Source organism: Neopsephotus bourkii, unplaced genomic scaffold (genome assembly GCF_033783945.1).
Source record: "Neopsephotus bourkii isolate Nb327-2 ecotype Australia unplaced genomic scaffold, CSIRO-AGI_Nbou_v1 NB_936, whole genome shotgun sequence".
In the NCBI taxonomy this organism is placed as follows: Eukaryota; Metazoa; Chordata; class Aves; order Psittaciformes; family Psittacidae; genus Neopsephotus; species Neopsephotus bourkii.
This window is the reverse complement of record NW_026901430.1, coordinates 2,545,414-2,561,833: the sequence shown is the minus strand read 5'-3', so window position 1 is coordinate 2,561,833 and position 16,420 is coordinate 2,545,414. Positions and strand designations below refer to the sequence as shown.

At 36.5% G+C, this 16,420-nt stretch overlaps 1 protein-coding gene across 6 annotated transcripts in view; it reads right to left on the bottom strand.

Annotated features, from left to right (window-relative positions):
* Positions 1–786: 786 nt before the first annotated feature.
* The window catches only part of STAG2 (STAG2 cohesin complex component), a 77,358-nt gene continuing 61,724 nt past the window's right edge, over positions 787–16,420 (bottom strand). For 2 of the 6 annotated variants that reach the window (XM_061358105.1, XM_061358108.1), the window contains 12 exons: positions 16,000–16,092; positions 13,662–13,836; positions 13,114–13,253; positions 11,709–11,810; positions 9,578–9,726; positions 8,897–9,025; positions 8,346–8,551; positions 7,779–7,968; positions 7,580–7,693; positions 5,913–6,039; positions 5,495–5,572; positions 2,804–4,779 (listed from right to left, as the gene is read on the bottom strand). In XM_061358105.1, the coding sequence (XP_061214089.1) occupies positions 4,549–4,779; positions 5,495–5,572; positions 5,913–6,039; positions 7,580–7,693; positions 7,779–7,968; positions 8,346–8,551; positions 8,897–9,025; positions 9,578–9,726; positions 11,709–11,810; positions 13,114–13,253; positions 13,662–13,836; positions 16,000–16,092 (1,734 nt within the window). In that variant the 3' untranslated portion in view covers positions 2,804–4,548. The other 4 variants (XM_061358109.1, XM_061358106.1, XM_061358110.1 and 1 more) reach the window with 4 other exon arrangements.

Here is a 16,420-nt window from a genome sequence, read left to right as displayed (position 1 = left end):
ATAATAATAATAATAAAATACCAGCCAAAGTTACATTAGCAAGGATTAGAAGTATTATCTCTAAGATTTTAAAATGATTCCTTTAAAAAGCCTTGTAACAGGAAGTTTTCCACATGCAGCCAAAGCTGCTCAGTAGTTGAGGAAAGGGGAGAGGGGGGGCAAGAGCTGCTTATGGTTGCCCCCTCATTTCCTCGCTGTCTTGCCAATTAAGCTTAGACTATTAATCAGGTGTATGGTAAAGCAAACACTTTCAGTGGCATTTCCATTGGACTATATACAGTATCTCCAATGTCTGAATCAAAAGCATTCTGAATCATGTCAGATAGAAGTTAAAAAGAAACCAACAGGAAGGCTATTGATACACCTTTAAAAAACAGAACACAAAAATAATTAAGCATCGATTTCTTGGCATGTAAAAGTTCTATACAAACTTTAAAAATTTTATTTGCAGGTACTAACCTCTTGAAAAGCTCACTCTGTATTTACACTAATTCTTTTAACAAGCTTATCTCAAATTAAAGCATATTTAAAACAATCATGATTGCATTAACTTTTCTACTTTAAATTATTACCCAATTAGTGCTTTATTCACATTTTAAAAACTTGTACAATTTATTACAAATATAAAACAGTGCAGTTTTTCATACATTATCCCAACTCTGAGACAAACACTTAAAAGACATGGAAAAAGATTTTGATTTCTATAAACATAACATTTGCATTACTCATACCCCTTTCTTCACTGTCCTCCCCTAACCCCGATTTAAAAAGATCAAACATACAACATACTGTAGGTTTATTTTTATTCAAAAAGTTACTGTCTCAAGACATAAATACAAATCAGAAAACAGTACAATTAGGACAATAGAATGTGGAGGACAACAGGTTAAGGTAAATATATAAAACATTTTTAGCTGGTTGAAAACAAAGCTGTAAGAACTGCTTTCACAAAGAAACACTCCTTCAAGAGTAAGAAAAATCAACTTAAGTTTAAAATCATATATACAGTCCTTTCAGCAGTTCTATTAAATGCAGTGGTGTGAAAAACAATATAGGCAGTACTTTTAGACATGAGAGTATTTATTTATGTAAAATGAGTTAGGCAGATCTAGTTTTGAGTTTGTTGTTACCCCATGACTTAGTAAAATAATTATATTTTATCATGATCCTTTAGATAATCTATGGTTTTTGGCTACCACAGCCGAATGTTTAATTTCTGAGTCTAAAAACAGGAAGCCTTTTGTGTTCACCCATTTGGGGAGATTCTTGTATTGCAAGCATATTAAGGCATGGAATGATTAAAATAATATACCTCAAGAACCGAGAGACAACTGACAAAAAATATACATATGTAATATAAGTTAATATTTCCTTTAAAATGATGTCTAGCTGCCTAAGCCTTGCAAAATGAGTCGATGTCAAAATGGCATAGATCCACTTTCTGTTTTAGACCAAATTTAATTTATTTGTGAATGGACACAAAATGAAGTTTAAAGCTTAGCTTTCAAAGAATATTATGGGTTGTTTATGAATTTCTATTATCCAATCTAATTTACATACAGAGGAAATGTACTGTAACCTGTTAGAAGTATCTTTAACCTGAAGACTGCTTGCAAAGACAGATAGATAAAACAATATAAAATACAAATTTAAAAATCATTTTTAAAGCATGAATTCTCATGCTCTTCTATTTTTAAACATTGTTAAACTTTCAATATATTTCTGAAACCTCATAATTTTAAGTTGGAATTTAAAAGTAAGAAAAAACTAAACAAACTGCGCAATTATAAAATCAGCACCAATTTATATATATATATAATTTTATTTAAAATTTAGATCCCTATTCCCACACTCTAATAAGCTGTATAATTTTTGTTTAGAATTTTTCTGCAAACATACTACAATAAGCTTCTTTTTATTTGGAGACAAAATACAGTGGCACTACTGGAAGGAATTTCACAACATTACATTTTTCTTAAAGGACAAGCAAACTTTCAGGGTTGGTAATGGGCAAGCATGGCTGAGATCTGTTACTTTTGGGTAGTTCATAGTTTATGGACCTTTCTGAGAAGGCTAGCAAGAAGCTTTTGGAATAAAAATATGGTTTAGATTAAAAAGCTGTTTAGATTCTGCTTTATGTATTTTCTTTTCAATGATTAATTAATACAAACCTTCCGTGGCTGAAGTTTGCATTTAATTTCAAATACTGACAACTCTTCTGGTTCTATCACTGTGAGAAAACCAATCCATCTAGTACTTCAGTTCATGGATGTAAACAGCAATCCAGCAGAGCTCATGATTATTTAGTATAGCCAGCAAATGTATAGAGAAGGGCTCAAATCTGTACCAAACACCTCTCAGACTTAGATTCAAACTCAGAGGGAATACTTCTTATGAGCCAGAAATAAACTGATAGCACATAAATAAAATATTGATTTTTTTTCCCAACAAAAAAAAGTGTAGCTTATCCTCAATTTGTTTACTTGTCCTTTACATTTCTCTTTATTTTTTTCAGGCAAACAAAACTGCCCCTTCAATGCACTTGATCTTGAAAGCATGTCATTCTCCTTAGAGAAAAATCTGTTCAGAATTTCACTGTATCTACCACAATTTTGTATTGAAAAACTTCCTCTTCCACTTAGAAAATGACTTCACCACTGATTTATTTGCTGCTCTGGTATTAAAACATTGACACCCCAAGAACCTAAAAAAAAAGTTAGAAATGGTGTCAATTTGTTGTCTACTACACATTTAACAGAAACAAAGCAATTAGTATATGATTTAAGATTAAGACACTTCAAGATATGTTAAGGCATTGTAAGTTTATTCTTCTTCCAAACCAGATTCACCACACTTCTGATTTATGCAGTAATATGAAAAGGGCACCTTGTTCTTTAGAAAATATTTTTCCCCCACTTGAAATTAGCTTGATCGAGTAGGAATGTGATAAAGACTGTGCTTTAATCACTTTGGGTAGCAACTGCAAAGTAATTTTTTGTTTGTTAGCCTATCTTGGGACTTTTTTCACAATGGCATTCTACAGGTCTTAACTTAAAACAAAGCGTGTAGTTTTGAGCAACTAGGTCTGGGACAAAACAGTCTTATGTGCTAGCTACTGCTGCATCTGTGTTCATAAAAGCATGTCAGCCTGCAACAATCAGCCAGGACATAAGCTTAATATTTCCTATTAAATATATTAACTCTGTCAGGAACACAGTAGAAAAAAAGAAACAATAATCAGGTAAAATGACAACAGTGTCCTTCAGGAGACTGTGATTAAGTGAAGAAAAACCTTTCCTGAAATAAAGAATCAGTTCCCGCTTCCCACATAGAAGCAAGTCATACAGTTTTCTATGCCAATGGAAGCCCCACAAGATATAGATATTGTGACTGTCCTAGCTTTATAGGACTTTATAACATCAGGAAGAGCCATGAGAGACTTTATTTCCCCAAACTTTAACCCTGCTGTTCACATTTATCTGTTTATAAACCGATTTTTACTGTTCTTTGTATTAGATTCACTTTAGATGCACCATATAATATAGCAGACTAAGATACAACTGCCTCTGGTGCCAGCAATAACTGGACACATCAAAAAAAAAAGAAAATACAGACTGAAATTCTGACCATAAACCACGTGCATCTGAATAAATTAAACAGCTTTATTATGTCTAGGACTATTAAAAAAAAGTGCAACAAATCCAAGAACTATGGACCTCTGAAATTAACTATTTGAATGAAGGAAAGTAATTTTATTCTGAGAAGACTGTTTGCATTTATGAAACTGGGCTGTTTTTATTTTAAACACTGACTGATAAAAATTCAGTTCTGATTTAAACGGATTCATGGTGTCTCCTAAACTATTAGCCGAGCTTTCCCCATTTAGGTAGTCAAACTCATTTTGGTGGGGTTTATGCTAAAGAGCAGCTGTGTTCTGTGATGCAGCTGTTTTCTGCAGTCCTGTTTCCAGGATCAGCCCCCTGCCTGCATCCTACCTGGGAGGGAGGTTTGCTAGATGATGACCCATGGACCAAAGCAGCTCACTGCAGTGCAGCACTGCTCCCTCCTTGCAGAGGGCACATGGGACCAGGCCACCGCTGGCTCTCAGCCCTGGCTCAAGAGCCCGCAGAGCAATGCGACTGTAGTCGGCTGCCATCATGTGGTGATGCTCCCACACTGCAGCTGAGGACTGCCTGGCAAATCCGGGCTCAGGAAGGGTGGTGGTGAATGAGAAAGTAACAGGAAAGAAACCTAGCCAACAGTAAACTGATTAGAACTATTCTGAATTAGTTTTAGAAACCGAAAAGCTGAAAGGTTTCTCAAATCAATGAAATCCACATGTAGAAGACCAAATTTCTGGTATAGTCAGATTAGAAAATGACTGGTATTTCACAGATCAATTAAAAAGCAAGAAGGGGAAGGGAAGAATTATTTTAAAACAGAATGTCAGAAAACAGGTGATGAACTTCCTTGGTGTTACTTCAGCAACAGAACACACAACAGCCAGATGCACAACCTAATCTGATTCATTACTACTAGCGCAAAGGCCTACTGGTACAAAATGTATGGATTTGCATTTAAAACAGCATTTAAGACTTCTCCCATAACAAGAACAGGTTCACACTGCAACAATGCTGTAAAAAAATACATAACTGTCTTCCAAATTCCACCAAGCTGTCCAAGATTCCCAGGAAGCCTTGTTGCACTGTCCTCTGCTGGCTTGCTGTAGCTTGTTATTTCCAGTGTAATTTTGTACCAGCTACACAAGGTCAAAAATGGCTGCATACATTACAAGTGGTTCAAGACAGAAGGAATCCCTCATGCAGATTTTTTAAAAGAGAATAGAGACTGCAGATTTATCAAGTCGGAAAAAAGGGCAACTGCAAGCAGAAACTACAGACTTCAGATGTTTTGGACCTAAAACTTTATATGGAAAGAAAAAATACCTCTCATCTCTATAAACAGATAGCTGTATTATTTCTATTTTCTCCATTATCTTACTTATGCACAAAAGTAAATATGCCAATTTTAAAAATATATATATATAAAACCACTGCAAAACCATCCAATGCTGACAATTGGTAATGACATCAGTCACTCAGCTAAGCTCATCACAACAGGAAACTTGCCTTTAATATAAGTGTATGCACAAGCTTTATTTTTTTTAAGCTCTTTGCTACCAACTTCTGCAAGGATGTTTTCCATCCCAGATGTGTTTTCTTCTGAGATTCAAAGGCTTTTGATTTTTACATAGCTACATAGAAAGTATTAAGAACAAAAAAATCCTACAAACTTGCAAAGAACATTGACTATCTTAGAATTTATGAAGCTGAATTACAGCATAAAGTTATTTCACTGACTGTACCAGTCTTCCAAAATAAACTGATGAAGAGAACCTAAAGATTGCATTCTTTCCATTTAATACTTGAAGTGAGTGAGTATTGTAACTCTATGGCTGATTTTACATTATTTTCCTCTATGTAAGTTAACCTACCGATTCATCCATGATTGAAGCGGGGTCAAAGAAATCTGGTTTTAGTTCCGTTCTTTCTCTCCTGTTCTTTGATGGTGGCTTTAAAAAGCAAGGAAACAAACATATTAACTTTAATTTCAGAAAAAGCAACGAAGTTTTTAGACTGTAATAAATGAAGCTGAACTCCCAGGGTATAAGAATTTACAAGGAGATAAATGTTCACTTCTCACATTACTATTACAGGAAATGTTCTTGCTTTTTGTATGGCAGTTTGGACAGATGGCACTTGTATACAGGTAGTGGCACAGCCACCTAAGAATGCATAGATCAGTAAGAATGATTTCTATTTCACCAAAACAAAAAATTTGATTCAAATACCCTATTTAAAAGCAGAAATACGAATCCAAAATCCCTTCAAAAAGACAAGTAGTTTTCTTACTAGGTCTATGTCCATGGTGTCAAAATCCATGCCTTCATTGAGATCTTCAATCCGCCCTTCTGATGACATCATCACATCTTCCACAATTGGCTCTTCATCATCTTCCATTAGACTTGTGCCACGTCGACTGAAATGAAATGATATAGCATACCGTTTAGGACTAGATCAAGTTAAGGTTTATCTAAGTATTTAAAAAGCTAATGCTCAGTAAGGAATTGCCAACAAGTGACAATCCCATTAGATATAAAAGAAACTAACTAAATAAAAGTGTAACTACTATTAAGGCTGGTATTTAACCAACTAAAAGATTCTAAGAGATAAAGAGAGAATAACTAACAAAGACCAACTTATGGAACTTTGTGGCAGATCCCTACATGGGTATTTTAAGAGGCTGCAGGAATGGATAAGCAGATCAAAACCACACCTGAGTTAAGATTTATATGCAAGTACTTTTCCTTGCATATAAAAAAAGAATCTAAGATTTGCCACCTACAGAAAAACTGTTCCTGCCTTAAGACAAGGCAAGGAACAATGCCTTTGCAATAAACCAGATACATAAATCCATTTTCAGACATTCCCACACAGCCCTTCAGCCTCTTGCCTCATAATTTCTACATGCAACACCAGAAATTTAAAGTAAGGAGTCATTCTGAGGATGACTCCTCAGAAGGAGGAGTCACTCAACACTAAAGGAGTGACTCATTACACTGAACACAAACTACGTTACATGAAGCACTGGTATTAAAGAATTAAAAACAACTACGGGAAAGATGTAAAGCTCCTCAATATATGTATGTCTGTAGTTTTAGTTTATAACTTGTACTTTTTTTTTCTGTAGAACCACGCAGTTTTATTGAAGCTGAGAACTTCCAAAACTAGTCTTCCCCTCCTCAGTTAAACTAACTCTTGAACATAACTTCACTAGTGTGTATATCAAAATGCACACGTGATGAATCATAATGGAGTGAATGACATTACAGTAAGAATGACCTCTGAAGGACATTAATTTAAGAAACATTAGACTGTCTTTATCTATGTTCACAATATGGAGAACTTAACATGGTTTGTGTGTTTGCTTTGAGAAGTTCTACAAAAACTGGTACTACAGGATTCCTCTCAACACTGGTGTCTGTTTAGGCCAGACAAAGTCTGCATCAGTCACACAAATGCTGAAAACAGCAACTCCTTTCAAAGGAGGAATTTTTTCAGAAGTAAAAAGCATCATCATCAGAACTTTAAACTTGCAACTCAGAATTCAAAGGAGAAAGAAACAGTCTAATTAAACTAAGCAGAAACTTTCTGCTCCACATACTGAACACCTATTATAAGACTCATTTTTAATGTTCTATTCCAAAAATGATTCTGTAATTATACATGAAGATGTGCCACGTATATTGATAATATATTCCTGCCACACACAGCATTCGGTTCAATTACCAGGTCCCTTATTACGTATCTCACTATTATTTAATTTTTCTGAAACTTCAGTTTAAAAAATAAGCAAGAAATCAAATGGATCTATACTGCTAAATTATCACACACTTTTACAAGTTTTAAGACAAAGAAAACTTTAAAATGTATCCCTTTTGAAAGATACAGGAGTAACACTGCACTTAATAAACCCTCCCCTCCCCAAACCACTGAAAGACCATTCCACTCTCACTCACATAGCGTGTTGCAAGTTACTTCTCAGCTTGACGTAGTTCATCGCTGCCCTCTCCTGCTGTTGTCGCGCGGCTTCTTCCTGTTGCCTTTGAGCCAACATCCACGTTACTTGCGTGCTTAAAAAGACCATTATTCTATTTTAAACATGAACTGGTTTTGTGTATGAACACTAACACAAAGCAGACCTACTCATCTACGTACTTATAATCAAGTGGAGCTTGGTGATGTTCGGGCTGCATAGGATAGACACCCATATAACTTTCTTCAGGTCGCAATCTCTTGGGCTCCCTCATTATAGTGGAAGTAAGCTGAGGTGTCTGCATCATCACTGGTGTGTGCATTGTCTGCTCCCTGTTCAGCCACATACTGTCACTACTGCTGCTTTCTTCAGCTGGAAGGCAACACAGAACATCAGTAAAGTTTTCCAAACTAACCTAAAGTTGCAAGTTTAAGCATGACTGCTTTTTGCCGCAACATCTTACACGTGCCCTGAAAGGCCTGGATTTACAACCATTGGCTAGAGTATTTAAAATACTTTTGTATTCTGACTTAAAGCAGCACAGTGCCGTTATTTTCTTTTGTGAATCAGTGTTACATGATTCAGCCTCTTCGAATGAACAGTTTTCCCACCAAGACACATAAATGCATAGAAGTTACCCTGTTTAAAAAAAATACATTAAAGCATACAAATTCACTCAAGCTAACAAGTAAGTATTGACACGTGTAGTTCATATGGGTATCTACATTTTAAGATGAGAAAAGTTCTACCTTCAGGTACTTTCCGTTTCCCTGTTGCTGGCTTTGTCTTCTTATTTCTTACTGTAGAACCTCGACTACTAATTCCACTAATCACTGACATAGTATCATCATCCCCACCAGCTAATAAAGAGTTTCTGTAGGACATGAGAGGGAGCCACACATCTTCTCTTCGTAGAGACATCTGAAAGGTCATAAACTTCTCCAAGTAAACATACCTTTAAATAGAAAAAATAATTACAACAATGCAAAATATCTGTAACAAGATGTTAACATGTCAAGATATGCAACTACTGCACTTAACATTCAAAGCTCCTCATCTAGCTAACAAAAAGGCCTGGCAACGGCAAATCCAGAACATGATTTCTGTTCATCCACCGTAAAATGAGAATAACAAGAATAAATACAATTTATCCTTTCTGATTATACTTGACTGCATTAATGTAAAATTATCTTGATGTGCCAGATTCCACTTTAGGTAAATGCAGCACACACAACTACATGTTTATTCAGATGCAGCTCTTACGATTATCATTACAAATATTAAGAATAATAATACTTACACTGTTCTCTTGTCTTGTCTGAGAAGTTTGGAGGAGAACTCACTCAGAATATCAAGAAATGCCAAATTTAATGGTGGGTGGCTCTCACCTTGTGGATTAGGCTCCTTAAAAGCAAATTCAATGCCATCCCTAAGAAAAAAATATAAATGAAGTCACATCAAGCACAAACTGAAGAGGAAGTTCTAAGCACTGGAAGCTATCAAAACTGAACACCTTTCTTCTCTGTCAAGAAAGCAATTATTTGAGGTTTCCATGCTCTGGCAGAAAAAAAAAGTAAACACTATTCATTATTTGAATCTGCACACACTCTTTCTGTCATGACATTTCTACCTTGCATTTCAAGTTTGCTGCCCAAGTCCAACACAACCCACCACTAATAATGGGGTCGGTAATCAGTTCTTACTCTTATGGGTAAGAGATTAAAAATACTTTTTTGTGATAGCATCAACACTGCAGTCATTTAAAGGCTTATACAATGGGGCTGAAGAATACCAATATTACTTATCATTTGGGTTTAATTCAGGCACAAAACTGCAGTCATCTCATAATTTATCAATGGGTTCCATCTCTAGTGTTGATGCGTTTTGCATTAGCAAAATGATTTTGAAAGACTGAAAAGGTATTTCAATGTTAGTCAAGAAGCATTTATGAAAAAGGAAGTAATACAAAGCACACAATTACTTGTGTAACATAGCAATAGCTTCTCTTGTTTTCAACTGATCCAATCCAAACGTTAAAGCAAAACGTCGAGCAAGTTCCTTTATGCCACTGAATGTTGGTGACGATCTGTCAAAATTATAACCATTTTCTTGAATCATTTCATTGAAAAGCTGTATGAAAGGAAAAGGGAGATTTTCATTTATTAAATGACTGCCAAACTTCAGAGCAATCAACACAAAGCTAATTATCAGTAAAAAAGTGGTTTACAGCATTTTTCTCTTAATTCAACCACCCCAAAACAAACATGGAGGTTTAGGAAAATCAAGTCAAGGCTTTGGAAAGCCAAGTCAATAATAGTCTTTTCAAGAGTCTACACTTCAAACTTAATCCTTGAAATGCACACTGTCCTCTGCACACTATCAAGCTATAACAGCTTTTCAACTACTACCTGCCAATTCTGCTTTTTAATATTTTCAAAATACAAGAATAATAGAAGAAATTCTAAAATGGACACATGCCTTCAAGGAAGCTTGCCAAAGGCACCAAAACCTTTGCCACTGAGAACCTGAATTTCAACTATTTATCACTGGTCGGCAAAGCTGAACAATCAATTTCATCTTTTCAGCTTCATCAATCCTTTTTTTATTCCTCTGAATTTGACTATAATGATCTTCAACAGTATTTTTTCTAGTATTTTCTAATTCTAAAACACTTGCCCTTCACTCTCTTATATAAGACAGAATAAACCAAAACCAGACAAGAGCTATGAACATTAGCTTAATTATTCCCCTTTACCCACTATCACTTTTTGTATTTCTTCTCTTGTTAGTTTTCTTTTTTACGCAGTTTTCCTGAAACCAGTTACATGTTTCCGTTCCTGAGGGTTTCCTCTGTATGTTTGTTTTGTAATACTTGGGTCCTCTCGTTACTTTTCTTACTGCCACATGAGAATTGTCTAACTGCCACCCTGTTTCATGTGTAACTGTACTTACATTCACTTTGTCTGCCCTTTAAAATCTACGGGGCTGGTTATTCTTGAGACAGAAAAGACTATGGAGGGTAATATTTAACCAGTATCACAAAAAATTGTGAACTCTGGTGAAAAGTTGGCAAAAACTGTAAAGTATCTAACTGCCCATTTTATGTGCATTTCCACCAGCTACAGTCACACTGCTAAAAAAGGAAAGGCCTCATCCTCCCTGGTATTGGCAATACCCATATAGATAAACCGGTTATGGGGCTTAAGGCCTTTCTCTGGTTAGCTCTCAACCAGGATCAGTATCTAGACCTATATCCACTATGTGGCTCTATGACCTCTAGTCAAAAAATGAGGTGTGAGGAAAAAGGACAAACTGGGGTACGCTTTTCCTATCAACACGTGTTCCTTTCAACAACAGCAGAGATTGTTGGATTACAGTGATTTGCAGAGATATGGCTTTATTGTTCTGATCCTGTAAGTAAGATTCATGCAGATGGTTCATGTGAGCAGATGAATCCGACTCTGACCTCGACTGAATTCATCAGGTATCCACACAAACAAGCTCTTTTACTGAAGAGAGCATTAAATCAAGTTTTAATTTCAAAGATGGGTGAAGCCCCTACCAAACATTAAGAAATACTGAATTACTAAAACTTCTCATTAATTCTCAGAATAGTTTAAAATCAAACCAAAAGAAACAAAAAAACCCAACCACCACCCTTCAAGAAAAACAAAAGTCAACACAATGGGAGGGGAAATGGGGGGCACAATCAAACAAAAAGAAAACAATTACAAGTAAAAACCAAACCCCACCACACTGGCAGGAAGTGTTCTCCCTTGCTCATGAGTAAGTGAACCACAATTTTCACAACACATTTCTGAATATGTGACTCCAACTATCGGTTTAGGGCTAAGAAGGTATCATGGAGTTACATCCATTTCTTATTCATGCAGCTCTCGCATACACTTTGTGTAGCACAGTCTTTTCTAAGTATAGGAAGACTTCTGGCAGTTTTTAAATGGCTGCAGAAAATATGTTCCAGTTTAGACCTACTCATCCCTACCTTCCATAAGCATTTCATCATTAATACCTCACATTAGCTATTAAACTACAGGACATTATCTACAGGACGGAATTACATGCAAAAAAAAAATATTGTAAATGATTCTTACCTGCTGCAAGCTAAGAATAAGTGTTTTAGCACACTGGATTTTGTCTATCTGTCTTGTTTTACTCATTGTTTCTTTAATAATATCACCATAATCATTGTAATACTAGGAAAAAATAAAAAAAGGTTAAATTCCAATTTTAGTTGAAAACAACTACTGCATTCTTCAGAAAACAACATCTTAAAAAACAATAACTGAAGACTTCCAAAGGAAAAAAACCTAACATGTTTATGATTGTATCATCAAAATATCCTAAACCACCTCCAAAACATTAAAAAAAACCCTCAAATAAGTAGTATAATATCCAGTTCACACTCTTCTTGTTAGCATGACTTTAGAGGCAGAATGACCTATTTATCTTTAAGGCCATGACACATTTGTTAACGACATGTGTTCACCCCTTCAGGGTACAAGATTAGAATCTAATCTTTTTACTAAGTCTTCTATCTCTGGTGGGGAGTTTTTAGTTTGCTGAAAGGAAACACTAACAGTGTTATAGCCATAATTTTTCCAATGAGGAAAGCTGCCTGTTCAGTTCTGTAAGTATTTCAAGTTCAAGAAAGACCCAGTTACCTCTTTAGAGATCTAAAATACACATAGGGAACTCAGACAAAAGCAGGCTGTCCAAATTTTTAATTTTTAAGGTAATCACCAAGGAGCAAAGCTTTATTATATTCACAAAATGAAAACTCATAACTGAGCAGCTGTGAATCCCAGGAGCCAGGCACAGGGTTTCATATTCAGATAAGATAGAAACAGATGTAAAAATTGGGAGGAGGCTACTCAAAACCAATTATCTCTCTTCTTCAAAGTTTAAGTGAAATTACTGGATAAGGCTAGACACAGAATCACAGAATAGTTAGGGTTGGAAAGGCCCTTAAGATCATCAAGCTCCAACTCCCTGCCATGGGCAGGGACACCTCACACTAAACCATGCCACCCAAGGCTCTGTCCAAGCCGGTCTTGAACACTGCCAGGATGGAGCATTCACAACTTCCTTTGGGCAACCCATTCCAGTGCCTCACCACCCTCACAGTAAAGATCATGGAGTTGATCTTTGTGAGAAGATTCTCAAAAGGCCTGCTACACTAGTAACTGAACTAAAAATCTACCACTGATCTGGGTAAGAAAATATACCTATTAAAACAATGTAAAAATAATTACCAGGTTTCCTTCCTCCCTCCCCGATAACACACTGGAACTGTGAAACTAAGTATCAAGTAATTTTGTCCCCTTCTCATGGAAAAAGCATTTTAAAAGGTCTATGAACTACCAACTCCAGAGGTTTGAATTCTTCACATTCTGAACCAGTTACTTTGCAAGGTAAAAAAATACAAAATAACATGAAATTCACAGCTACTGTATTCCAGCAGGTTTATGAAGCGTCACTACTAAGCTTCAGATTTACCTTCATATATTGCTTGAAAATGTCTGCAGCTGTATTCATTTCCACCACAGTATATACAATGAGTTTACAAAAAGCTGCAAGTAGATTTCTTCTTTTGTGCAATGCTTCAATTTTGCTAGCTTCATCATCCTGCTGTCCATCTAGAAAGAGTTCAGAACATAAAAACTGTCAGGTTTCAATACTTCAGATTTAAGCACTGATACAGGAAGTGATGTGAGCTAATCATGAGGACTCTGAAAAATCAAGTCTCAATTCGGACAGCAGTGCACTTTATTGTCCTGGTATGGAGGCATATATATTTGTGCCTACTGAACCAAACCTTCACCACAATTATCCTGTACGTCCCCAAAACATAAAATGCTTAATTGGCTGCTGACATTTAAAAGACAAACCTACTTCTGTGCCCATGAACACCTCTGAATGCCAGAGGAGAAAAAAAGAAAGGGGAAAAAATCCCCAACCAAAACCACAAGAAATAAAAGCACAGGCAAACAAATATTTTCGTTAGAAGGCAAATAATATACAGGAAACACAAGTTTTGTACAAACCTGCACTATTATTATCATCATCCTGATCAATGAAGACATGATCTAAAATAAAACTGAGTAGTTCAGATTGCAAAGAAGAATCAGGAGTGTAAACAAGTGGCTCCAACATGTCACGTCCTCCTGTCATGATCTGATGGCTGAAGATCATCAACACGTCACACAGAATTGTGAAAGCCTATTAAAAAGAAACCTTAGTAAATACTTGGGAATACTGGATTTTGTATTTCCACGTAACATAATACTTAGAGCCCATATACACATACAGGCCACTTAAGTACAGAACAACTGCAAAGGACCCCGGAAGCCAAAATATGGACAGCTTCTTACGGGAGGCTGCTGGGCAAAGACTGGGTCTCCAAATGAAAATATTGCACATATGAAGCCAACTAAGTATCAAAACATTGTGAGATTAAAACATGAGGAGCCTGAAACTCCCAAGTTCTGCCTGATGGATACATTAAGTCACTACAGAACTTGGTGAACACCACCATAGTATAGTGTCCTTCTTCCTTTCTTATTTAGTTGTTTCAACCACATTTGTGAAAGATCCAACAGCTGAGGTCATTCAATCCCTTGAAACCCTAATGTATGCCTTGCCTCCAAAAAAGCAAACACCCCTTCATTTTGCTGGCTAATTTGTGCATCTGACCTGACTATACGCCACACCCCCAGAATGTATCAGGACCTAGACTGGCATTCTTCAAATGAACAGATCAAGGCAACACACTGAGCAGTGCTGCACCTCATCTCCTGGGCTCTAATCTCTTAAGTACTTCCATTTTAATGAACAGATCTGTTCTCTAACTCCTCAAAGCAAGTACTACTAATTTCCTGGTCACAGAATTACATACGCTCCTCTGAAGACCCTTGTGCCATTGCAGGAGATTAGGGAAGGAAAGCAGAACCATGGCTCCGGTAGCCTCTGTGACTGAGGCAGCTGTAGTTTCTAGAGCATTCACCTGAGTCCAAGAGTTACACTCTTCTAGAGACCTACTCCCAGGTTTAGTGATTTTTGTTATTTGCATTTCACACCCTGCACCCTGTGATCTTTACACTCGATAGCTCTCTGACAGAACATGTTTATTCAGTTCCAGGAATATGCTTGTTCTACCAAGAGTTTCTAAAACTGCAGCTGTGCAGCTCGGTGCACCAGATTTTCAACTTCAAGCTCAACCAGATTACTATTACCTTCAGCAGCAAAATCTCCTGGCTTTCTGATTAATTATAAGTATGCCCAGAAGATAGTTTGGTCCTTCCCCCACAGAAGTTGGTTGGTTTGTTTTCTCATTTTGGACTTGTTAAAGGCATTTACTTAAAATTAATCCTGCTATCAGTAACCTGTGCGCTTCACTGGAACCTGAGATCCTTTTGAGCGTCACGGGTAGAGAACTACTTGACCACAGACTGGAAGAGACTCAGCCCCTACAGTTTAACCTCTTCCTTTGACCCTATTGCTCTCAAAACAAGTATTTCCCAAGGTGATGTCTCAATTCTTTTTGGAACAGAAGAAAGATAAAAAACAACAACCAAAACTTACATGCTTCCTTTTTTTTTTTTTTTAACCAAAAAGTCACAACTTGGGACAAAAGCTGCCTGAAATGTCAGGCACTGCTTGCAAGGACTAAATACCTACATATTTTATGTCTGAAATATGCAAAAACTTAGTTGCAGGTAAAATTCTCCCCCAGAGAGTACCATTGTACAAGGCACTAACTATAAAACTGGTAATGTGAAAACTGCTGACATCTCTTCTGAGCACTACGTCACTTTTGAGGCTTCCAAGCATCTGCTGGAGTGGTCTCCAAAGATCTCTAAACAATCCTGTTAACAACTGACCAGTGTGTGAGTGTAGCCAAGGGTGAGAACAAAGAAAGAAATGCAGGCTGCAGTGCACACTGTATGTGAATGCATGAATACACACTCATGTTAAGCACCCATTATTTTTCTCCTGATTCACTGATCCCCAAAATCCTGGGACTCCAAAGAATCGAGGAATATATTCTGCATGCAGCATCATGGTGAAGGGGAGCAGACCAAGAAGTTGCCCCCCTTTGTCCTCATGGGTTTATAGAAAGAGGAAAACAGTTGTTTTCACAGTTCTTGAGTGGACAAGCACATATATATCATAGTAAAAATGTGAGAAGAACGTAAAAACATTCAAATACAGAACTAGAAAAATAACTTGTGTCTTTTAAGTACATGTCCCTAGCTTTTCCATTTCCAATTCTATGAATCCACAATGAGCTTCCTACAGAAGCCCTAAAAATATTAGCAAGAGGAACTTTTCAACTGCTTTAGAAGTATATTAGAAGACTACAAGAATGAACAAGTCACTAACCTGTTCCTTAACAGCAGTGTTTACATTGGTCAGGTAGTGTTGACAGATTTGACAGAACACTCTCATCTGCTTCTTTAGACGTAGAAGATCCTCCTTTAAAGAGAAGATTTCACGTAACAGGTTTGCTGGTACAGTTTTATAGTGACATTTAGTGTTTGCATTTTCACAGAACTGTGCACCACAAAGTTGCAATATTCAAGGTCACTGCATTATTTTAAAATCACTATTACAAATAAAAACAGACAGCAATTTCCTCAATTTTGTCATCCTGTGTACCACAAAAAGAGATGAAAGTTGGGATGAAAATGGTAAAATGGGTTATTAAACAATAGTAACACCTCCCCTCCCCCCCCCCCCCACAAAAAAAACCCAACCACCAACACCACTCCCCCTCCCCAGATCCAAACAAAATCCCAGAGCA